Here is a 25,609-nt window from a genome sequence, read left to right as displayed (position 1 = left end):
TAGATACTAGTGCTTTTTAAAATTTAAATATATATAATATATTTATTAATATGTATTTATGTTTTGGGGGGCAAGAAGAGGTCCAAAAACTTAACTTCCTGTGTCCATTTGAAACATTGGTAAAAATTCCTGGTCTAAATTTATTTTGTGGACTTTAAAAAAAGAATTAAACATTTTAAATATGTGAATCCTAGAGCTGAATCAGAGCTGATGCTTAGTTTCCAGTGAATTTATAAGTGTTAAGAAATGATTGATATTCAAAAAAGTGAAAATAAAGGTGTCACAGTAGTATATATGCCTTTTTTTTTTAATTTCTTAGCATCCTTCTCTGGTTTTGGTGGATTTATGAGATGAAGTGAGTTCTGTTTAGGTGATTAGAGTGTTTAAAGTGTCAGTTAAAGGGGATTATTAGTAAATAATATATAAAACTGCTGTGAAAAAATTAAAGTTATAGAAAGGTAAGACATTATTTTGAGTATAAGACAGCTGTATCAACTACTTAGCTATAGCTCAGTTTTTCACCAACATGGGCATTTAGAAGATTAGACCAAGATCAAGACATTAGAAGTGATTTCCATATTGGATTGGCAAGGTGATTTAGCATATGTGTAATTCATGGAACCAGGTGACAAAGCATCTTTTTGGGGCTATTTCCATTGGGACACAGATGGAAATATCTTTTTCAACAGAATTTTTTGTTGTTGTTGTTTCTACAGAATTCTTTTTTTGCTGAGGAAGATTTCTCCTGAGCTAACATCTGTGCCAGTCTTCCTTTATTTTGTGTGTGGGTTGCCCCACAGCATGACTTGACAAGTGGTGTAGGTCTGCACCTGGGATCTGAACCCGCAAACCCAGGCTGCCAAAGTGGAGCACGGGGAACTTGAACCACTCGGCCATGGGGCCGACCCCCGAATTTTTTTTTATATAACATAAAAAAATATCGCTGGGGCCGGCCTGGTGGCGTAGCGGTTAAGTTTGTGTGCTCTGCTTCAGCAGTCCGGGGTTTGCCAGTTTGGATCCTGGGCACAGACCTATGCATTGCTCATCAAGCCATGCTGAGGTGGTGTCCCACATAGAGCAACTAGAAGGATGTACAACTATGACATACAACTATCTACTGGGGCTTTGGGGAGAAAAATGGAGGAAGATTGGCAACAGATGTTAGCTCAGGGCCAATCTTTCTCAAAAAAAAAAAAAATTCCTAGCCATTGTCATGGGATTTTAGCCTGGATGCCTAGGCTAAACAAATTGACGTGGAATCTAGCTAAGGAAATTAATAAATAAAAAATAGAGTATATTTAGCTTTGAATGTTAGATATATTAAGAGATGATCCTTTTTGATACATTAAAAGGATGCCATAGCCCAGATACGTACGTATTGATCTGTTAAAAATTTGAAAAAGGGAGAAAATTGCGCTAAAAGTTCTGAATCAGAAGAATTTAAAGGCACCTGAGAATTTCTTACATTTCTGTATTGCCAAAGTGGCCAAAAGGAGAGAGAAGACGTTGGGATTGGAAAAGTTCTGGCATGTAAAAATGAACTGTTTTATTACCCAACCCAGCAGGCATACTGAAAACTTAGAGATCACATGTATGATCTTATTTCTGATTCAGTTTAACCAACATTTAATGAACCTTTAATGTGCTGGGTACTCTTCTAAACCCTGGTGATATGAAGATGAAAAGGGCATGGATCCTGTTTTCTGAGAAGCGAGGGCATAGGCCAGCTGGCAGAGGGAGCAGGACACATTGGAAGGGCTGCACAGGAGAAGAAGAATTGCTCTGTACAAGTCCCCTGTATAGCTGACTTAGTAGTTAGTGTCCATTTATTTGGCAAAGGGAAAAATGTCTGTATTTTTGGCTAGATAACAAGGTGTTATAGTTTTGGGGCGTGGATTTTTCTTTTTGCTGCTTGTGAAGTTTCGTTACATTAATTTATTTGATGTGCAATGTATTTATCCAACATTTATTGAGCACCTCATGTAGTATCCTACCAGATTGGAGTGGAGTGCAAAGACTAAGGTAGAGTCTCTTCCTTTTATCAACTCATGATTTATTTAAGTAGACAGGTGGCATACAGCTGTAAAGGAATTTAGTTATAAATGCTACAATCAAAGTAAAACCAGCGTGCTGTGGGTAACATTGTTCCTTACTGGACATTGTAACTGGCCAGGCCAGTGTCATATCTGTTTTATAGATGAGGCATGAGAGAATAAATGAGTTGCCCCTAAAAGAGTTTGTAGCAGAACTGACTGAAACCCATATCTTACAGTTTATGCTTGGCTTCTCCTTAATACTTACTTTACTTGTGTGGGTTTATTTATTTGTTTATTTATTTGAATGGGTTAGATAAAAAATAACAACAATAATGGCAACAACTAACATTTATTGAACACTTATGTCCCGGGTACTGTGCTAAGAGTTTTACATAATTATCTGATTTAATCCTTAGAAAATATGAGGGTAGGTATTGCTGTCATACATGAGAAATTCAAGACTCAGGGATAAATGCTTAAGAACAACAACTGTTAAGTGTTAAGCCAAGACTCAGATTGAAGTGGTCTGAAATCTTCATTAGAGAGAAAGTAACTGCATGTTGGCAATGTACATACCAGTGTCTTATGATTTTTGAAGTCCGAATTTATCAAAACTTTTGTTGAGATACTTACACTAATTATATATGCACTTAGAGAATTTTAAACATTTTTTTCATCGTTAAAACATGATTAATTCTTTAAATGATAGGCATAATTTCCAATGGATTGTGGAAATTTACTGTCACTTGATAGATGTTAGAATCTCTGATACCAGCTTACTTTTTAATTGCTTTTTTTGTTGATTTGAAATAGATCAGAGGTTGGATCTATGCAAACTTGGGCCAAATGACAATGATACTGTTAGAGGACAGATAGTAGGTAAGTGCGGAATTTAAAGTGTGGAATTTTTACCTCATTTAAATTGACCTAAACTCTAAATGCCTTTAAATCAAAGTACAATATCTATAGCTTCATTGTATTGGCATGAATTAAATGTGAGTCTTGTAAAATGTTTTGAACAGTGGAGTCAGGATCCAGGCTAACTTAATTTAAAAAAATAACCTATAAATAATGTCAAAAAATAATAGAGGCTCCTAATGTTGTGAAGAACTATTGATCCTTTAGGGAGGAATTCTTTTTAAGTGTACAGATATAGTAGAGCACTGAGACAGACTTTATAGATGGTATTAAAGTTTTCTGAAAATAATTCTCAAACTGATTTTTGAGTAAGAAGAGAATATGCTGTTGAACTCTTTGTTTAATGTTTTATAATTTTAAAATAATCTGTGGTAATTGAAAAAAACAGAATGAGAAATGGTAGGATAGCACTGATTGGAAAAAGAGGAAATTGTTGCCTTACTCATAAGGCACTTAGTGGGCTAATTGGGCTGTCTTGAACTGACCCGGAGGGAAGGGCTTTGTATAAAATCTCTTGAGACGTCTCCTAAGAATTGGTGAATTGAGATTTGATCAAGATACATAGCATGGTAGGACAATGAGGTGGGCTTGCTTGAGACTTCTTAAATTAAAGAAGAAAAATGCAGTTGGAATCTTACCACTTCACTATAGAACAGAATTAAGAATAAGGTGATTTCATTATGAACTCAACAGAGAGATTTTAGTTACTGAAGGTACTTGAAGGACTTCATTTTACAAGGCAATGAATTGGGTTCATAGGGAATTGCCAGAGTAGCAACACAACAAAGCCCTATTGTGGTTATCACAGGAAAATAGCTACGTCATGGCATTGTTGATGATTCCTGTCATTCTTAGATTGAGAAAGGAATAAAAGACATCTCAAGGGGCCGGCCTGGTGGCGTAGCGGTTAAGTTTGTGTGTTCTGCTTTGGTGGCCTGGGGTTTGCAGGTTCGGATCCCAGGCATGGACCTCCGCACTGCTCATCAAGCCATGCTGTGGAGGCATCCCGCATACAAAATAGAGGAAGATGGGCACAGATGTTAGCTCGGGACTAATCTTCCTCAGCAAAAACAGGAGTATTGGCAATGGATGTTAGCTCAGATCCAGTCTTCCTCACAAAAAAAAAAAGAAAAAAATCTCAAAAATAAATCTTAGCGTACAAGATTTTTAAATGTAATTGTTCCTACTTTATTTGATTTGGTATGTTATATAATGCTTGCCAACTAATATCTACTAGTAACAAAATAGTTTTATATTAGGTGTAAATTTGCATTTAAAAAAATAGCAGACTGGGACAGCCCTGATGGCTTAGTAGTTAAAGTTTGGCGCACTCTGCTTCAGTGGCCTGGGTTCAGTTCCCAGGAGCAGCACCACACCACTTGTCTGTCAGTAGCCATGCTGTCGCAGTGGCTCACATGGAAGAACTAGAAGGACTTACAACTAGAATATACAACTATGTACTGGGGCTTTTGGGAGGAAAAAAAGAAATCAGAAAAAGAGAGGAAGATTGGCAACAGATGTTAGCTCAGGGCGAATCTTTCCCAGCAAAAAAAAAAAATAGACTTTCCTTTGTTAGCTGTGAAAAATATACCTACTGAGGTATACTACGTAAAAAAAGAATGTTTTACTTTAAAGTGTCTGTGTATTTTTTTTTTTTTTGATTTAAAAGTCTTAAGTAAATTTGGTGTTCATAGTAGAGGCAGGCCAGACTCAAACATTATGCCTTTATAATCCTGCAGTTTATAAGAACAGAATGAGTTCTAGTTCTTGCTGAATCAGACCTTTACAAATACTTACAGCATCTTGATATGTAACATCTTTTTGAAAAATGGAGAAAACTACACTAGAACACTTTTAAAAAAATGTATCCCCTTCTAGTATTTTTATATACATATATGTATATATTTTTATGATTTTACTTACAGTAAACATAAAATTTTTGTTTTGCTTTCTTTCACTTACTGTAGCCATTATTAGTGTTTATAATGATTTTTAAAGGATGAATTATATAAATATATCATAAATTAATCAATCATTGAACTTTGTTATTTTTTGCTATTATAATGTTGAAACTTGCAAACATTTTTGTACACTTAGCTTTATCCTTTTTTTGATTGTTACCTTAGAGAAAAATCTCTCAAATTGAGATGATTGATTCAAGGATTACAAACCTATTCCCTTGCATTTAAAACTGTTATTTAGGGGCCGGCCCCGTGGCTTAGCGGTTGAGTGTGTGCGCTCCGCTGCTGGCGGCCCGGGTTCAGATCCCGGGCACGCACTGACGCACCACTTCTCCAGCCATGCTGAGGCTGCGTCCCGCATACAGCAACTAGAAGGTTGTGCAGCTATGACATACAACTATCTACTGGGGCTTTGGGGGGAAGAATAAATAAATAAAATCTTAAAAAATAAAAATAAAAAAAATAAAAAAATAAAACTTTTATTTAGTTCTTTCCATCTCTTCTGAGGTTTTTCTTTTGTTTTTTATTATAAAATCAAATCAAAATATAGACAGAGAACCTAAGGAACACCCATAACATGGCATCGTCATCACTTTGATGTATACCTTTTCTCTATGTTTTTATAAATGAGATTATACCATGCAGATTAAATAACCTGTTGCCTTAAACATCTTTTTGTTGTCCATGGGTACATTTCTTTTTTTTTTAATTAATTAATTTATTTTTTTTGTGAGGAAGATCAGCCCTGAGCTAACATCTGCCAGTCTCCTCTTTTTACTGAGGAAGACTGGCTCTGGGCTAACATCCGTGCTCATCTTCCTCCACTTTATATGGGATGCTGCCACAGCATGGCCTGATAAGCGGTGTGTCACTGTGCGCCCAGGATCCAAACTGGCGGACCCCGGGCTGCCACAGCACAGCGCACACACCATGGGTACATTTCTATAGCATTTTTAAGGTTGTATGGTAGTCCATGGTGGGCAAATAATTAATTTAACCAATCCCTTATTGTTGGATCTTTAAGTTGTTTCTCATGTTTTAATGTTATGAACAGTGCTCTGATAAACATAGAATTTCTGTGACTCATTTTATATATTGCTAGAATTAGGCCATTTACAAACACAGTCCCACCTAAAAATTGCTTAGGTGTTTTGTAATACAGCATTTTGGAGATGTACATTGAAGCTCATGAAATCCTTAACTTTGAACCTTAATATTATTCTAAACAAAGCTACTGAGAAAATACCTTGTTTCTACTGTGATTGTATTTTGGTAAGCATTTCACTTAGCTTTTCTGTATAACAACTGATTAACACAGTTTTCTAGTATAATTTTCACATAACATTTTGTTTACATTCGCTGAGGAAGTGTGTTACAGTGTTGTCTCCTATAAATGAACTTGCATAAAGGTGTAATATGTTAAACTTTCTGATTTTTCAAAATTTTTACAGAGCTGGAAGATTTCATAATTTTGAGATCTTTCCTAGAATGAAGGGTCTTAAGATGTCATACTTTGTATTGTAACCTATTAATTCTTTAAGAAGTTGGGTTATAGTCAAGTTTGCCTGTATCTCTTCTGTCTTTTGAGAGAGTTGCCAAAAATAGAATTAAAGACTACTGGAGCAGCAAGAAGGACTTCAGGCATATCATTTAGCCTAATTTCCTCATTATTCAGATTGGGATTATCTAAACCTCAAGGATGTTAAGTGTTTTGTTCAAGGTCACAGTGCTAGACTAGTTGGTAGAGCCTGATCTAGAGTTCACGGCTCTTTTTTCTAAGTTTATAGTGGTAGTTTAATACTACACTGGATGATGATGTACTGTTTTAACTCATGGAATCCAAGTATTGCCCTCTTGCCAGAATCTAGTGTATTTTTTTTAAAGATGGGTCAAGAATTAAACCCAAATTAATGTGAACTTTTCAAATTTCTCTACGTGAATATACCTTTCATGTGTTATGCCTCTTCTTAAGGGCGGTAGTAGCTTTGCATTGTCCCATTATAATGTTGAAAAAAGGAATTAGACTCTCCTCCATGAACAAGATAAAGTGTAGAAAACCTTAAAATTCTAATATCGCTCCTAAAGGGAAAAATCTCATGGAAAAAGAAATTACAGAATTTAGTAGAAACTAAAGAGTTTATTCTAAAGTATTAAAATAAGCTAAGCCAGATGTCTTTGAAAGATACATATTTTAAATTGTAATAATTCTTTCTAATTCTATGGCTCTTAGAAATGTTTCTGTTGTTTAACAGTTAGTCTTCAGTCCAGAGACCGAATAGGCACAGGAGGACAAGTGGTGGACTGCAGCCGTTTGTTTGATAATGATTTACCAGACGGGTAAGCTGAAGTCGTTAGAGAAATACGTTGGTAATACCCTTGAAAGAGTGAGAAATAAGTTGGTCTTTATTGTATACTTAACTTTAGAAATTTGCTGACCAATTCCGGAACCTAGGGTTTTCCTTGTACTTGGAAAATTAGTGAGGGGTCTTGTCACAATGGTTTTATAAAATCAGCTATGAATTAAATGTGTTTAAATTTGGTTTTTAAGGGTTTTGACTAGGAGACAAATAAATTTATTGACAAATATAACTCTCCTGTAAATATTATATATTTAAAAGAAAACTTCTTTGATTAAATTATTCAAAACAGGGCATATGGGTGCTGAATTTGAGATATTGCTCTATTAGAGGGATGGGATAGAGAATTTGTGTAATAGTAATTATAATACCATAGTAACATTTATTGAGCATGCATGTGTTATAAGCACTTTAAATAATACATTATGTCATTCAATTCTCGTAACGTGATCTGGAATTAGACCACCTGGGTTCCAAACTTTACTCTTCTGTTTATGAGCTTTATGAATTTAATCAATTTATTTAACTTCTGTAAGCTTTGGTTTATATTTATTTATAAAAGAGGATAGTGATAATATTACATATGCCATAAATTATTGTGAGGATTAAATGAAATCATTCATGAAAAGCACTTAGACAATGTCTTTGCATATAGTAAGTGCTTAATAAATAATTAGCTACTATTATTACTACTGCTACTACTATTGTTACCCTCATTCATTTCATACATTAAAAAAACTGAGACTCAGAGAAGTTAAGTAACTTGCCGAAGGCCACATAGTAGGTGGCAAAGCTGGAACACAGATTTAAGCCTTGATTCCGAAGTGCATGTTTTTTATCACTGCTCTCTATCTTTGTTTGATACTAGTTCTGACACTTTTCTGATTTTATTTTTAACTTTCAAATTTTTTTATTAACTTCAATGAGGTATTATTTACATACAATAAATTATGTCCATTTATTTATTCGTTTGTTTTTGTGAGGAAGATCAGTCCTGAGCTAACATCCATGCCAATCCTCTTTTTATTTTTTTATTTTTGCTGAGGAAGACTGGCCCTGGGCTAACATCTGTGCCCATCTTCTTCCACTTTATATGGGACGCCGCCACAGCATGGCCTGACAAGCGATGTGTCGGTGCGCGGCTGAGATCCGAACCCGGGCTGCCAGCAGCGGAGCGTGTGCACTTAACTGCTATGCCACACGGCTGGCCCCAAATTATATCCATTTAAAGTGTATAAATTGGTCGAGTTTTGACTTAAATTATTTTTGGCATGAAATTTTACCTCCAAGCTATGGTATTTGCTCATTTTGTTTAAACTGCTAAAAATTGCTATAATTTAAGTCTGTTTATAGATCACTTTAGCTTCTTGATAGATCTGTTAACTTTTATGTATGTGAAGTAGATTATGGTACTTTTGAAGGGGAAGTTTAGGATGTAATAACTAATCAATATTGAGACATTTATAATACTGTAGGACTTATTTTTCTAAAGTTGCTGTATATTTTTGTACTATAATTGGAATCACAGAGGCAAAAAAACCTCTTAGCATCTCTCTTTTCTAAGGCCTCCAAACCTCTGCCAATGTTTTGGTGGAAATATTAACATTACCACATTTCTATAGTCATTTGTGTATTTTTTTGTTATATGAATTAATAAAATATTGAGGAAGAAGTGGCATTCTTGCTTTTTAAAAAAGTAGTTTGGGTAGGCTAAATGCTTTTATATACTTTTCTAGTTAAATTTAATTTAAAAAATTATGTGTGATTTTTATTTTTAGTATAGCCTTAAATTTTCCCCACTAAATTCTGGAGAAATTAATATGATTTAATTGGGCATTGTTGACATTATTGAAAATTCTGAGTTTGGCTGTTGGGAAATATTAGTCACACCTCAGTGTAAATATTTTAGAAGTTTCAGAATTCCAGAAGATATATTGTATGGTCTAAAATAAGTTGAAAAAATTCTGTGTATTGAGATTTCATTTCGTCATTCCTGATTCACAACAGCAGATGTCTTCCTGGCTTGGTTATTATACTAAAAACATTCTGTATCCAGCTTCTTACTAATGCCTCATCTCTCAATATTTTTATTTAAGTTGGGAAGAAAGGCGAACTGCCTCTGGAAGAATCCAGTACCTAAACCACATAACAAGAACTACGCAATGGGAACGCCCAACACGGTAAGAACGTGCAAGTGTCTTCCCATGATCTATGCTGTTCACCCTCCTGAAGTCATCCCTTTCTGTTTATCTATCAGCTTTTTTTGGCTTATACTGCTCTCGATCACTAGATCTTATAGCAAGTGCCATTATTATTTTTAAAAAGTAATTTTCAATAAAGATTGTTTAGCAAGTCATCCTGTTACTGTAGCTTCAGGGCCTGCAATGGTACTCAATAAATATTTATTAAATGAATAAATTGAGAAATCATCTTCTTTCTGGGACTCTTAAAATTATTTTTTGAGTCCGTTATTGAATGGCAGTAACAAAATACATATACAGAATCTCCATTTGATCAGTCAGGTAGGGGGATGATTATATTATATTGCATCCAGTAAGGTCTGTGATTAAGATAAGAACCAGATGCTCTGAGATCATATAGGGGGGCACCTGACTTAGAGTGGGGGGTGAGGGGATGGTAGAACTTGTAAAGAAAACTCTGAAGGAGTGGAATCTCCGAACTAAATCTTGAAGAATGTTGGAATTTAGCCAGGTAAGGGGAAGGTGATGAAGGGTGTTCGAGGTCATGGTAACAGCTATCGTTCAGTTCACCAAATGGTTATATGCCAGGCACTGTGCTCAGCATTTGGGCTATAACAGTGAACAAGGCAGGAAGGCCTTCATGGAGCTTAATGTATAAAGCCATGGGGATGCAAGATAATTTTTGGAAACTCCAAGGAAGTGCTTTTTAAGTAACTGAAACTGAGTGGGATAAATGGTTGAATTTCCTTTTTTCTTTTTTTTAAAGTAAGAAGAAAGTATGTTTGCCACCTCTACTCAGTGTTTGTTTTGCCCCATTTTTGTTTTGTTTTTTTCCTGAGCAGGACTGCCACCAGGCGTAGAACATCAAATGCTTCTCATTAGTTATACTTACTTTTATTTATTGGAGATGAATTACTTAACTAAATGAATCACAATTTTTCTATTATGATTCTCAGGTAAAAGCTTAGCTTATGTTGCCATTTTAAAAAAATGCTTGTTTGAGAGTTGCATTTCTAGTGTTAAACTGCCAAGGATTTTATTGAAGTCAAAAGACTCATTTTTATACCTGAGCGTAAATGAATGTATACTTGTGTCAGTGTTTTAGTGAAGTCCATTTCCTTCTAACTCATTTGACTGATAAAATTGACTTTAATTTCAACACTTATAAAGTTGATTGTGTTGTAAATGTTTAAAGATTAACTCTTGATTATCCTCTTATTTTGGATGACCTACAATAGACTGGAAACTTTTTGAAGAGACAAACTATCTTCTTTCCTTTATTCATTCAATAAATTTTTTTTTTCATTCAATAAATATTTATTGAGCTACTCATATATATGCCAAGCACTGTTGTAAGTGCAGGGGATATATACAGTGGAGGACAAACTAGGCAGACTCTCTTCTCTCAAATATTCTAGTGGGGGAGGACAGTCAAAAACAAGGATGCAAATAAGAAAAATATCAGAAATAATTGCTATGCTGAGGAAGTAAGGTAATGTATTATCAAATGCCTGGGTGACTACTTTAGATTCGAAGGTCGGAAAGGACCTCTTAGAGATGACATTTAAGCTTAAGCTATGATGTGAATGACAAAAAGGAACCTGGCCTAGGGAGAAAAGGAGAAAAAAGCATTCTAAGTGGAAGGAAATGCTACTCTCCAGCACTAACGTGGGCAAGTACAAAAAACAAGAAGAATGTCAGTGTGGCAGAAGCAGAGTGGGAGAATGGTGGGAAATAGGTCTGAGAGGTAGGCTGTAGATAAGTGAAGTACAGTGGCCCCCCCCGCATCCTCGGGGTACACGTTCCAAGACCCCCAGTGGATGCCTATAACAGCGGATAGTGCCGAACCCTATATATAGTATATTTTTTCCTGTGCATACATACTTGTGATAAAGCTTAATTTATAAGTTAGGCACAGAAAGAGATTAGCAACAGTAACTTCTCTTTGACATATCCAAATTGCCAGCATCACTACTCTTGTGATTTGGGGCCATTGTAAAGTAAAATAAGGGTTACTTGAACACAGGCACTGCAATACCAGACAATGCGATAACCAAGATGGCTAGGGTGACTAGCAGGTGGGTAATGTATACAGCATGGATATGCTGGACAAAGGGATGATTCGTGGGACAGAACGAGTTGGCACAAGATTTCATCATGCTATTCAGAACGCTGTGCAAATTAAAACTTACAAATTGTTTATTTCTGGAATTTTCCATTTAATATTTTCGGACTGCGGTTGACCACGGGTAACAGAAACTGCAGAAAGCAAAATCGTGGATAAGGGAGGACTACTGTAGTGCTTTGTAAGCTAGTGCTAACATCTACAAATATATGTGGATTTCATATAAAATGTAAGATCAATATAAAATGATTAAATACATAATTGACAATCTGCTTATCACTTGTTTCTTTGGTGATTAGAGACTTCAGGCTTACTTTTATTCAGAGTTCTTGAAATCATTATATTTATATTAATCATTACATTTTCTTATAAGTGATTGTTACTGCAGTACATACATTGTCTAGAGAACTCTACTTTTGATATCTGAGTTGAGTAACTTTTTTTCCCTGTTACTTTTCAATAGACCGGCATCTGAATATTCTAGTCCTGGCAGACCTCTTAGCTGCTTTGTTGATGAGAACACTCCAATTAGTGGAACAAATGGTGCAACATGTGGACAGTCTTCAGATCCCAGACTGGCAGAGAGGAGAGTCAGGTCACAACGACATAGAAATTACATGAGCAGGACACATTTACATACTCCTCCAGACCTACCAGAAGGCTATGGTATGACAACTAGCAGAGGGAAAATAAAGTGTGGTGTACTGATTTTAGCTTGCTAAGAAAGCCAGAAAGTCAACTTTTAAAGAAGTTATTAATCTGGGTTTAGGGATTCTGCATGAAAATAAAGTAAATGTAAAACCTCCCAACTTTGAAAAGTCTTTGAAGTGGTAGAAGACGGCCTAACCAACAATTTGACCTTGGGCTAGTCATTTCACCTCAGCTTTTTTGCTCTTTTGTAATGAAATAAGATGAATGATACCTCTCCTTATCACAAAGGAATTATGAGGAGCATATGAAACAATTGAGAGTCCTTTGTAAATAGGCACTGTATAAAGGTAAGATGGTATTGTTATTGATAATGGTGATCTCAAGTAAGACTTGCAATGTAATTTTCTAGACATACGTATTTAGAAATGTCTTAAGCTTATTTCTGATGATATTTATATATTGTCTATAATTTTGAGTTATCTGAGTGATTGGGTTATTATAAATGATTTAGTTCTGTGTTTGTATAAAATTATTATAATCTTATATAATATCCTAAATTGTAGAATTTCATGTGGAAGATGCCATGACTCTTCTCCTACTTGATTACAGAACTTTCTAAATTAATCACAACTTGTGAAGACTCTTGTATGTAGTATGAACTCAACTGTTCTCTCCTCTCTTGCTGAAATCTAACCATGTTAGTTACATCCTTGCCCTCTCAAGAGCCTGTGGGCTGATGGTGACACCTAATGACCAACATTGGGAATCGCCTAATCTAACTTGTATTTTATTTTTACTCTAGAATATTTTTAAAACTGTTCCATAAATGCATGATACTAACTTTATTTTTTTTATTTTTATTTTTTTGTGAGGAAGATCAGCCCTGTGCTAACATCTGCCAATCCTCCTCTTTTTTTGCTGAGGAAGACTGGCCCTGGGCTAACCTCCGTGCCTATCTTCCTCTACTTTATATGGGACGCCGCCACAGCATGGCTTGCCAAGTGGTGCGTCGGTGTGCGCCCGGGCTCCGAACCAGCGAACCCCGGGCCGCCGCAGCAGAGCGCACTCACTTAACTGCTTGCGCCACCGGGCCGGCCCTTCTAACTTTATTTTTAAAAGTATTTTAACTATTCAAAAAAAAACCGATTTTTCCGTTAACTGTGCTGTGCTGCACAGGTTAACTTATAGCACAGTGATTAGAACATGGGCTTAGAAGACAGACAGACCTGGGTTCCTATCCTGGCTTTGCCACATACTAGTTGTGTGATACTGGGCACGTTATTTAACTTCTCTGAGCCTCAATTTTATCTTCTATAAAATGGGGAAATAATAGTACCAATATGTAGGTTTGTTTCAAGAAATAAATGATAATTTCATGTGAAGTGCCTGACACCGTGTCCTGCATAGAAAGCACTCAGTAAATTTTAGCTGTTATTTTTAATGTTCAGAACGTGGAATAGAGTATCTCCTGCCGTTTCTCTTTAATTGAGATTATAAGGCAAGCTGTTTGAAGTGGGAATGGTTATACTTTTACAATATTTGTGTGATTTGGATTAAAAAAATTTTTTTGTACAACCAAAACATAGGAATAAAGTGGATACCAAGGCTGAAATTATTGCAGCTGTCATCTGTAACCAATTATAAACATTTTTATGTTTATAATTTTTAGAAGTTTAAAGTTTAAGTTGATTAATTTATTATAGGTTTATAAGCAAATTAAATTTATACTAATATATATTAGCAATAGTTTTATAATTTTATATGTGGGAATTTTTCATTAGATTTTGTTTAAAGAAAAGTGAGTTCTGTTGCGTAAAATCATAAATAAAGACTGAAACCACCACTGAAGAAATCCTTTCACAGATTCCTTCTCTTTTCCCTGGCTTCCTCACTCTCTCCCCAAAGACTTGGAGTTAATTTCACCTTTGCTTTTTTCTCCCCAGTATGCACACTTGTTCTTTAGTCCTCCTCTTTCAAACTTGGTTATTTTTCCATCTTTGCCCATTTTTGACTATAGATTCTTTCCTTGTATTCCATCTCTTTTGCTTTCATTTGAGTCCAAATGTAGTCTTGAGAATACACCTCTCTGAAGAAAAGAAAAAAACATAAGTTTTGATATAAAATTAGGCATAATAAAAAAGCATTACCAACCTGCAAACCCTTGACAGTGGCTGCAAGTCTCCCCAGAATCTCCCCAAAGTTGGCTAGCCTTTTTCTCTGAGCCTTCTTTTGTTCCCTTCAGGCTTCACATTTAAGACAAATAAAAGATCATTTCATCATGTTTGTTTTGTTTAATTATTGGTACTGTGACACTCTTGTTTTCTATTTTCCATTGCAGCATGTTTAGTATTTGAGCCACATTATAAGTGTAGTTGGCTTTTAGATAGCTGGCCTATGACCCTCATCACCATTTATAAGATTGTTTCCAGGAGAAAGTGTATTCTGAGTTCAGAACAAATGATTTGTAAAGCAATTTTTTGGTAATAAAATAGATTGGTAATTTGGAGCATTTACCTATTAAGATAATATCATCCTAGTGTCTATATCTGTCTTTGATTTGGACATTCTGAATATGTTTTTATTATTAGTGTTTCTTAATTTTACAGAACAGAGGACCACACAACAAGGCCAGGTGTATTTCTTACATACTCAGACTGGTGTGAGCACGTGGCATGATCCAAGAGTGCCTAGGTAACAATTTGTTCTAAATACTCTTCATACCGTTGAATATCCATTTTACTCAGGATTTCTTTGATTATTTAATCTTTAACTTCTTAAAATAGGTTATGTAAAAGTTTGGCTCTTTCTGATAGTCATTTCAGTTTGACATTTAGTAGAACGTCTTACCTACTGCTCTGCAATTCCACCCCCGTGTCCTACCCCACAACCAGTCCCTAGTCCCTCTCCCCTCTCCCCTTTAAAAAAATTGGGGCAAAAGGGCCAGCCCGGTGGCCACGTGCTCCTCTTTGGCAGCCTGGGGTTCACAGGTTCGGATCCTGGGCACAGACTGACACACCACTCATCAAGCCGTGCTGTGGCGGCATCCCACATACAAAATAGAGGAAGATGGGCACAGGTGTTAGCCCAGGGCCAATCTTCCTCAGCAAAAAAACAGGAAGATTGGCAACAGATGTTAGCTCAGGGCCAATCTTCCTCACCAAAAAAAAAAAAAAAAAATTGGGGCAAAAACATGGGTCTTTTAGGAGTTTGAAAATTGAGCTGGGTAAAAACATACAAACCTTACAAAAACATACATACCCTTTTTTTAAAGGGTAGTAGACTGATATTTTTATTTCTGGGTAGACTTTTTTTTTGTTTTATTTTTAACCTTATATCAGTGTATTCAGTATTCTTTCCTGTGTTCCTTAATAAAGTTTCATTTTAGTGTAGAAAAGATATAACCTAATTAAATTTTTTTAAAATGCCAAAACTTGTACATTTGAACTGCAGGCATTGTTGAGTGCATTTACTAACCAACTATCTTCAGCTATCTTTTAACTTTAAGAAGATGGAAGGACATACAAATCAGTTTAGTAATTGCATATAATTTTTGATACATTTTAGTATAAATAAGTTTTTCAAACACTTATTAGCTATTTGGAGTTATTTTCTAATGAACAGCTGCAGAGTGCCAAGTAGTCCAGTTGAAGTTGCAAAAAAAAGAGATGAGTTTTAAATTAAATTCTAAATTAACTTTGTAAACTGCACATATACCTTTGTAAGATGAGGATATTTTATATATTAAGTGCAGCATCCCCCTCCAAAAAAAAAAAAAGAGATCTTTTTCTGCCTAAAGCTTATATTCAGAGCTCTACTTGTCAAGAATCACATATTTGAATCAAAAATAGATGTGACTAGCTGATCTTGGATTGCTTTGATCTTATTTATAAATAAAACTATTATAATGAAAATATTTTACTTTGTGATAGAACTTAATTAGAATCTTTTGAGGTGGCAACTAAGAAAATGTGCTATTATTAATTATTGTCTCAAGGTTGCCATTTCTGTGTCTTGATAATATAAGCTGTTAGTTTTGAAAAAGTAATGGAGAGGAAATTTTTATTTTATTAATAAGCTCACCGAAAAAAACCCAAGGGCCTAACTTTTAGAAATAAGAGTTTTGTTATGCAAATTATGAAAAGAAGCGTTTTGGATTCTGTTAAGCAAATTGAAAGTCAATAATGAGCTTTTCTATAAAATAACTTAAAATCATTGGAAGGAGATGTATAGTTTAAAAATGATTTTTTTTTAACTAAATGATTTACAGTAGTGAGAAAGTTGATCTTGAGTTATCTGTTGAAAGAATAGTTCATGTGAAGCTGAAATTGAGGGATTTTGTCACGATTGTTGGTAATATTCTTATTCCTAGGGAAACATGTCAGTTTTTCATTAATGAGTAAGGGGTTTCTCTAAAGGTTTACGACTATTTCATGTTGAGTATTCAATAATGACTTTATGAAATAATACTCAGATTTCTTTTGTCCCTATGCTCCAAATTATCTTAAAAATGTATATCATATCTTTTGGAGCATCCTTTAGTAAATATGCCTTTTGTGTGGAGGATCTTTTATCAAAGCAGACTATAAATATTTAGGTTCTATTAAAATATCATCACTATTCAATCAAAGACATTTATAAAATTGTGGAACTCAGACACTTTTTTTTTTTTTTTGAGGAAGATCAGCCTGAGCTAACATCCACGCCAATCCTCTTCTTTTTGCTGAGGAAAACTGGCCCTGAGCTAACATCCGTGCCCATCTTCCCCCACTTTATGTGGGATGCCGCCACAGCATGGCCCGACAAGCGGCACGTTGGTATGCGCCTGGGATCCAAACCCGGGCCGCCAGCAGCGGAGCGCATGCACTTAACCGCTATGCCATGGGGCCAGCACCCTAAATATAGGTGTTTTTTTTTTTTTTTTTGTGAGGAAGATCAGCTCTGAGCTAACATCCATGCCACTCCTCCTCTTTTTGCTGAGGAAGACTGGCCCTGAGCTAACATCCGTGCCAATCTTCCTCCACTTTATGTGGGACGCCGCCACAGCATGGCCTGACAGGCGGTGTGTCGGTGTGCACCTGGGATCCGAACCCAGGCCACCAGCAGTGGAGCGCATGCACTTAACCGCTACGCCATGGGGCTGGCCCCCTCAGACACTTTAAAACTAACTGTATTTAAAGATATCCAGTAAACTTAGATTTATCTGAGACGTCTCATTTTATCATGTTTTGCATTTCTCTTTAAAACAATGATTAATGCTTTGTTATGCATTATATTGCATACTGACTATGTAGTCTTGAAATACAGATCTGCATTACTTTTTATGGCTGCATAGAATTCCATTTTTCTTTAATCATGTGCATAACCAATTGCACATAAAGATTATTTCCAGTTTTCTGCTCTTTTATATCAGTTGTTTAGATCTCGCCCACATATGACTATAGATTTATAAAATTCTAAGTAAAATGATATAAAACCAAATTCTGCATTACGTCAAAAGAATTATTCATTCTTTGATTTCAATAACTGCTTTTCATTTCTAAAAGTTTCATTTAAAAACTTCATCTGTTCATTCTTAATTATCTCTCATTGATAGTTTGTCTTTGTAATTGTTCTCTTTTATTTATTTTTTTGGTAAGGAAGCTTGGCCCTGAGCTAACATCGGTTGTCAGTCTTCCTCTTTTTGCTGAGGAAGATTAGCCCTGAGCTAACACCTGTGCCCATCTTCCTCCATTTTGTATATGGGATGCTGCCATACCATGGCTTGATGAGCGGTGCATAGGACCGTACCTAGCATCTGAACCTGTGAACTCTGGGCCACTGAAGCAGAGCGCGTGAACTTAACCACTATGCCACGGGGCCGACCCCATCCTTTTATTTTTTTGTGTTGCATATCATAGCTGTTATCTCTGTGATCTCTGACAGGACTTGGGGATGTAATCGTGTGGTTTACTGTTTTCACTGAAACTCTGTCATCATGATTTTCCTTTCTGAAGTGTTGGTGATCTCTGATTATGAGTTTGTTTGATCTTAATTGGTTGGAGTTGTGTGGACCTAAAGTGGGAATTTAGAAAGTTTTCCTGAAATTACTTCATCCTCTCTTTGAGTTCTCTGTTTAGTAGGGAAGTTCCAAATTTCCTTTTCCAACCCTACTGCTGACCTAGGGCTGAGTTTCCCAATTAACAACTACCCTCTGGCAGCCCTACCCCTCTGCCTGCCTGCCACTCAGGTACCAGCTCCAGCTGAATTCACTTTTTAAAAAAACATTTGAGGAAGATTCTTGGAATTTTTTCCTCTGCCTCTTTTGAGACTAGCAGTGTCTCAAATAGTGTGTTCTTTCCAAGTATTAGTTGTTCAGTACCAGAAGAGTCTCTTGGAGTGCCTATGAGCAGAAAGTCAAAATCATTGTTTCAACAAATCTGTGGGTGCTTATATGTGCCCATCATTGTGTTTCATTATGACCAAAAAGAGGTTATTTCAGGAAAAATCTTTTTCTAGTTTAACGTTTAAAACATGATTTTGATGAGATTTGTCATTATAATTATCTGTTATAGTTTGTTTACATTAGACATGCTGCTTTTATTTCATTCTTTAAGGTCCTGTAAATCTTTGTCTGTATATAATAGTGTTTTAAGAATGTGTAATATAACAACAATGGTCTTTGGTCCATTAGAAGTCTTTTTGCTTTTTTTATTGTAGCAGTACGCCTTAGAGCATTCTTCCTTAGGTGTCTTAAACAGGTTCTTCATTTACTAACTTTACAGATTTCAAAATTCAAAATAGAGCAGTTATCCTTTAAAATATATACTGTGATTATTTTCAGGATCATAATTTCAGTAACATTTCCAGTTTTGCTTTGTTGGAGAGCTTAAAATTAATCATGGAATGAACATTTATTTACACAAATTTTATGGTGTAGTAAAGACAAATAATTGAAGGGAATTTTAGAAAACATTTAATTCTTTATTTTACTGACATTTGTAAAACAATATTTTGTCAGACAAGTATTGAAGTACAGTTTATATTGGCAAATGTTGTGATTGCTTTTATAGTAATCTAAAATCTGTATTACATTAAAGCCCAGGAACGAACTTAACTAAAAATGTAGGCTATGTGATACATTTCTGAACCATTTATGGATTGGGTTTTGAATATGCGAGTTTGTTAAACCATTGGGATTTAAAGATTCCAGCTGAACATCTCAAGTTTCTGAAACAATACGTTTTCTCAGACTTCATGAAATTGTTCTGTGTCATTTACACTTGCTTGGCTCAGCAGGCCCAGCAATGAGGTATTTTTTACTTTATATTTGTTTTTGCAGGGATCTTAGCAACATCAATTGTGAAGAGCTTGGTCCGTTGCCTCCTGGATGGGAGATCCGTAATACGGCAACAGGCAGAGTTTATTTTGTTGACCATAACAACAGAACAACACAGTTCACAGATCCTCGACTCTCTGCTAACTTGCATTTAGTTCTAAAGTAAGTTTTTGAAACACTACATGGTAAAATGCAGGTTCTGAACAAGAGAAGACTTATAGATGCTTTTTGTAATAAATGTTATAGAGTGTCTACTCTCTTCGATTATAAATTTTTTTTGTGGAACAAAACTTTATGTAAGAGTATGACAAGTTTTACTCTGATATGAGTATTTTAATCCCACTGTGTTTAAGTAGGAACCTATCCTGAAATGTTAGGAAAAAGGTATGTATCAGAGATGTACCCTAACACCTGAAGAGACAGGCTGCTTTATGGGGTAGATAGATATTTTTCCTCCCGAGTGCATCAGAAATAGTTCCAGGATAGCTGAATCCATTCCAGAGGATTTTTTTGCTTTTTTCGGTCCTTCATCTTTAGGCGTTCTTTCCCATTTGTAGGACTTAGTCTTTCACACAAGTCTTTATGAATGGGCTTGATGTACCCTGGATTTTTTTTTAAAATGAGCTTTATTGAAATGTAATTGATGTACAGTAAACTGTACGTATTTAAAGTGTACAGTTTAAGTTGTGACATATACACCTGTGAAACTCTCACCACACTGAAGATAGTGAATATACCCATCATTCCCAAAAGGTTCCTCATGCCTCTTCATAATTCCTCCTCCTGTCCCTTCCCGTAGTGCTTCCACCTATATTAGTTTCCTAGGGCTGCCGTAACAAAATGTCACACACTGGGTGGTTTAAAACACCAGAAATTCATTCTCTGATGGTTCTGGAGGCTAGGAGTTCAGAATCAAGTTGTCACCAGGGTTGCTTCCTTCTGGAGGCTCTGAAGGAGAACCTGTTCTATGCCTCTGTCATAGTTTCTGGTGGTTGCTGGAAACCTTGCTGTTCCTTGGCTTATAGAGACATCATCCCAATCTTTGTCTTTGTCTTCACATGGCCTTCTATGATGTTTCTACCCACAAAACTTCTGACACCAAAATGTGGGTTTTTTCCCTCAAAGCTACTAATTCTCCATGTCTTCAGACACCAACTGGGTGTACAATGATTGAGTTCCGTTTTTTTTTTTTCCAATTTTTTTATATATCTATATTTTTTATTGTGAAATTTTTGTTGTACATTATTGTTTATCAGTCACCATATAAGTGCATCCCTCCACCCCTTGTGCCCACCTCCCACCCCCCTAGCCCCTGGTAACCACCAAACAGTTCTGTCTGTCCATGTGTTGGTTTATCTTCCACATATGAGTGAAATCATGCACTGTTTGTCTTTCTCTTTCTGGCTTATTTTGCTTAACATAATACCCTCCAGGTCCATCCATCTTGTTGCAAATGGGACGATTTTGTCTTTTTTTTTTTTGGTGAGGAAGATCGGCCCTGAGCTAATATCTGCCAATCCTCCTCTTTTTGCCAAGAAAGACTGGCCCTGGGCTAACATCCATGCCCATCTTCCTCCACTTTATATGGGATGCCGCCACAGCATGGCTTGACAAGCGGTGCGTTGGTGCGCGCCCAGGATCCAAACCAGCAGACCCCGGGCCGCCGCAACGGAGTGCACGCACTTAACTGCTTGCACCACCGGGTCGGCCCCGATTTTGTCTTTTTTTATGGCTGAGTAGTATTCCATGGTATATATATACCACATCTTCTTTATCCAGTCATCAGTCGAGGGACACTGGCATTGCTTCCATGTCTTGGCTATAGTGAATAATGCTGCAATGAACATAGGAGTGCATAAGCCTCTTTGGATTGTTGAGTTCAGGTTTGTTGGGTAGATACCCAGTAGTGGGGTAGCTGGATCATAAGGTATTTCTATTTTTAATTTTTTGAGGACTCTCCATACGGTTTTCCATAGAGGCTGCACCAGTTTGCATTCCCACCAGCTGTGGATTAGGGTTCCTATTTCTCCACAGCCTGTCCAGCATTTGTAGCTTTTTGTCTTGGTGATTATAGCCATTCTAACGGGTGTGAGGTGATATCTTAGTGTGGTTTTGATTTGCATTTCCCTGATGATTAGTGATGTTGAGCATCTTTTCATGTGCCTATTGACCATCTGTATATCTTCTTTGGAGATGTGTCTGTTCATTTCCTCTGCCCATTTTTTGATTGGGTTGTTTGTTTTTTTGTTATTCAGTTCTGTGTGTTCTTTATATATTATGGAGATTAATCCCTTGTCAGATATATGGTTTGCAAATATTTTTTCCCAGCTGGTGGGTTCCCTATTCTTTTTTTTTTTTTTTTAAAGATTTTATTTATTTATTTATTTTCCCCCCAAAGCCCCAGTAGATAGTTGTATGTCATAGCTGCACATCCTTCTAGTTGATGTATGGGGGACGCGGCCTCAGGATGGCCGGAGAAGTGGTGCGCATCGGTGTGTGCCCGGGATCCGAACCCGGGCCGCCAGCAGCGGAGTGTGCGCACTTAACCGCTAAGCCATGGGGCTGGCCCTCCCTATTCATTTTGATCCTGGTTTCATTTGCCTTGTAGAAACTCTTTGATCTGATGAAGTCCCACTTGTTTATTTTTTCTTTTGTTTCCCTTGTCTGAGTAGACATGGAATTCAAAAAGACCCCTTTATGGCTGATGGCAAGTAGTGTACTACCTGTATTTTCCTCCAGGAGTTTTATAGTTTCAGGTCTCACCTTCAGGTCTTTGATCCATTTTGAGTTAATTTTTGTGTATGGTGAAAGCAGATGATCTAGTTTCATTCTTTTGCAAGTGGCTGTCAGGTTTTCCCAGCACCATTTATTGAAGGGACTTTCCTTTCTCCACTGCATGTCCTTAGCTCCTTTGTCAAAGATTAGCTGCCCATAGATATGAGGTTTTATTTCTGGGCTTTCAATTCTGTTCCATTGATCTGTGTGTCTGTTTTTGTACCAGTACCATGCTGTTTTGATTACTGTCGGTTTGTAGTATGTTTTGAAGTCCGGGATTGTGATGCCTCCAGCCTTGTTCTTCTTTTTCAGGATTGCTTTAGCTGTACAGGGTCTTTTGTTGCCCCATGTGAATGTTAGTATTCTTTGTTCTATTTCTGTGAAGAGTGTCCCTGGGATTCTGATTGGGATTGCATTGAATCTGTAGGTTGCTTTAGGTAGTATGGACATTTTAGCTATGTTTATTCTTTCAATCCAAGTGCATGGAATATTTTTACATTTCTTTATGTCATCATTGATTTCACTCATTAATGTCTTATAGTTTTCGTTGTGTAGGTCTTTCACTTCCTGGGTTAAATTTATTCCTAGATGTTTTATTCTTTTTGTTGCAGTTGTAAATGGGATTGTCTTCTTGAGTTCTCTTTCTGTTAGTTTGTTGTTGGTATATAGAAATGCAACTGATTTCTGTAAGTTGATGTTGTACCCTGCCACTTGGCTGTAGTTGTTGATTATTTCTAATAGTTTTCCAATGGATTGTTTAGGGTTTTCTATATATAACATCATGTCATCTGCAAACAGTGAGAGTTTCACTTCTTCGTTGCTTATTTGGATTCCTTTTATTCCTTTTTCTTGCCTAATTGGTCTGGCCACAATCTCCAATGCTGTGTTGAATAAGAGTGGCGAGAGTGGGCACCTTTGTCTTGTCCCTGTTTTCAGAAGGGTGGCTTTCAGTTTTTCCCCATTGAGTATGATGTTGGCTGTGGGTTTGCCATATATGGCCTTTATTATGTTAAGGTACTTTCCTTCTCTACCCATTTTGTTGAGAGTTTTTATCATAAATGGATGTTGGATCTGGTCAAAAGCCTTCTCTGCATCTATTGAGATGATCATATGGTTTTTATTCCTCGTTTTGTTAATGTGGTGTATCACCTTGATTGATTTGCGGATGTTGAACCATCCCTGTGTCCCTGGTATAAATTCCACTTGATCATGGTGTAGGATCTTTTTAATGTATTGCTGTATTCAGTTTGCCAATATTTTGTTGAGGATTTTTGCATCTGTGTTCATCAGGGATATTGGTCTGTAGTTTTCCTTCTTAGTATTGTCTTTGCCTGGCTTTGGTATTAGGGTGATGTTGGCCTCGTAGAATGTGTTGGGGAGTGTTCCATCTTCCTCTATTTTTTGGAATAGTTTGAGAAGGATAGGTATTAAGTCTTCTTTGAATATTTGGTAAAATTCTCCAGAGAAGCCATCTGGTCCTGGACTTTTATTTTTTGGGAGGTTTTTGATTACTGTTTCAATCTCTTTCCTTGTGATTGGTCTATTCAGGTTCTCTATTTCTTCTTGATTCAGTTTTGGGAGGTTGTATGAGTCTAGAAATTTATCCATTTCTTCTAGATTGTCCAATTTGTTGGCATATGGTTTTTCATAGTATTCTCTTATAGTCTTTTGTATTTCTCTGGTATCTGTTGTAATTTCTCCTTTTTCATTTCTTTTTGTTTTTTTTGTGTGTGTGTGTGAGGAAGATCAGCCCTGAGCTAACATCCATGCCAATGCTCCTCTTTTTGCTGAGGAAGACTGGCCCTGGGCCAACATCCGTAGCCATCTTCCTCCACTTTATATGGCATGCTGCCGCAGCATGGCTTGACAAGCGGTGCCTCGGTGCGCGCCTGGGATCCAAACCCCACCCGCCAGCAGTGGAGCACGCGCACTTAACCGCTACGCCACGGAGCCAGCCCCTCTCCTTTTTCATTTCTAATTTTATTTATGTGAGCTTTCTCTCTTTTTGCCTTGGTGAGTCTGGCTAAGGGTTTGTCAATTTTGTTTTTCTTCTCAAAGAACCAGCTCTTTGTTTCATTGATTCTTTCTACTGTTTTTTTTATTTCAATTTCATTTATTTCTGCTCTGATTTTTATTATTTCCTTCCTTCTGCTGACTTTAGGCTTTGTTTGTTCTTCTTTGTCTGATTCTGTTAGGCATAGTTTGAGGTTGCTTATTTGGGCTTTTTCTTGTTTGTTAAGATGGGCCTGTATTGCTATGAGTTTCCCTCTCAGGACTGCTTTTGCTGCATCCCATATGAGTTGGTATGGTGTATTTTCATTTTCATTTGTCTCCAGATATGCTTTGATTTCTCCATTAATTTCATCAATGATCCATTGGTGGTTTAGTAGCATGTTATTGAGTTGCCACAGCTTTGTCACTTTCCTGGTTTTTTCCGTGTAGTTGATTTCTAACTTCATGGCATTATGGTCTGAAAAGATGCTTGTTATGATTTCAGTCTTCTTAAATTTATATAAGAATGCCTTGTTTCTCAACATATGGTCTATTCTTGAGAATGTTCCATGCGTGCTTGAGAAGAATGTGTAATCTGCTGTGTTTGGATGGAGTGCTCTGTATATGTCTGTTGAGTCCATCTCATCTAGTTTTTCGTTTAGGTCCATTATTTCCTTATCGACTTTCTGTCTGGATGATCTGTCCATTGATGAGAGTGGGGTGTTAAGATCCCCTACTATTATTGTGTTGTTGTTAATATGTCCTTTTAGGTTTGTTAATAGTTGCTTTATGTACCTTGGTGCTGCTGTATTGGGTGCATATATATTTAAAAGTGATATGTCGTCCTGGTGGAGTGTCCCTTTTATCATTATATATTGCTCCTCTTTGTCTCTCATTACTTGTTTTATCTTGAAGTCAGCTTTGTCTGATATAAGTATGGCAACACCTGCTTTCTTTTGTTTGCCATTAGCTTGGAGTATTGTCTTCCATCCTTTCACTCTGAGCCTTTGTTTGTCTGTAGAGCTGAGATGTGTTTCCTGGAGGCAGCAAATTGTTGGGTCTTGTTTTTTAATCCATCCCACCATTCTGTGTCTTTTGATTGGAGAATTCAGTCCATTTACATTTAGGGTAATTATTGATATATGGGGGCTTGTTGTTGTTATTTTATTGCTCTTTTTCCGGTTCTTTTGCATTTCTTTTGTTTCTAGTCCCATGTGTTTTGGACTACAAACTTAGTTTGGTAGTTCTGTATGGGGGTTCTCTTAATTTTCTTTTTCT

General features: G+C 36.4%; 1 protein-coding gene across 2 annotated transcripts in view; it reads left to right on the top strand.

The window, feature by feature from the left end:
* Positions 1–25,609, top strand: part of SMURF2 (SMAD specific E3 ubiquitin protein ligase 2) — a 129,162-nt gene that overhangs the window by 83,783 nt on the left and 19,770 nt on the right. For both annotated transcript variants that reach the window (XM_058561381.1, XM_058561382.1), the window contains 6 exons: positions 2,850–2,915; positions 7,168–7,252; positions 9,369–9,452; positions 12,062–12,264; positions 14,856–14,940; positions 19,568–19,726. In XM_058561381.1, the coding sequence (XP_058417364.1) occupies positions 2,850–2,915; positions 7,168–7,252; positions 9,369–9,452; positions 12,062–12,264; positions 14,856–14,940; positions 19,568–19,726 (682 nt within the window). The remainder of the gene's footprint in view (positions 1–2,849; positions 2,916–7,167; positions 7,253–9,368; positions 9,453–12,061; positions 12,265–14,855; positions 14,941–19,567; positions 19,727–25,609) is intronic.

The sequence above is a fragment of the Diceros bicornis genome, chromosome 18 (assembly GCF_020826845.1).
Source record: "Diceros bicornis minor isolate mBicDic1 chromosome 18, mDicBic1.mat.cur, whole genome shotgun sequence".
Lineage (NCBI taxonomy): Eukaryota > Metazoa > Chordata > Mammalia > Perissodactyla > Rhinocerotidae > Diceros > Diceros bicornis.
The sequence above is the reverse complement of the archived record's forward strand: the minus strand, read 5'-3'. Positions and strand labels throughout refer to the sequence as shown.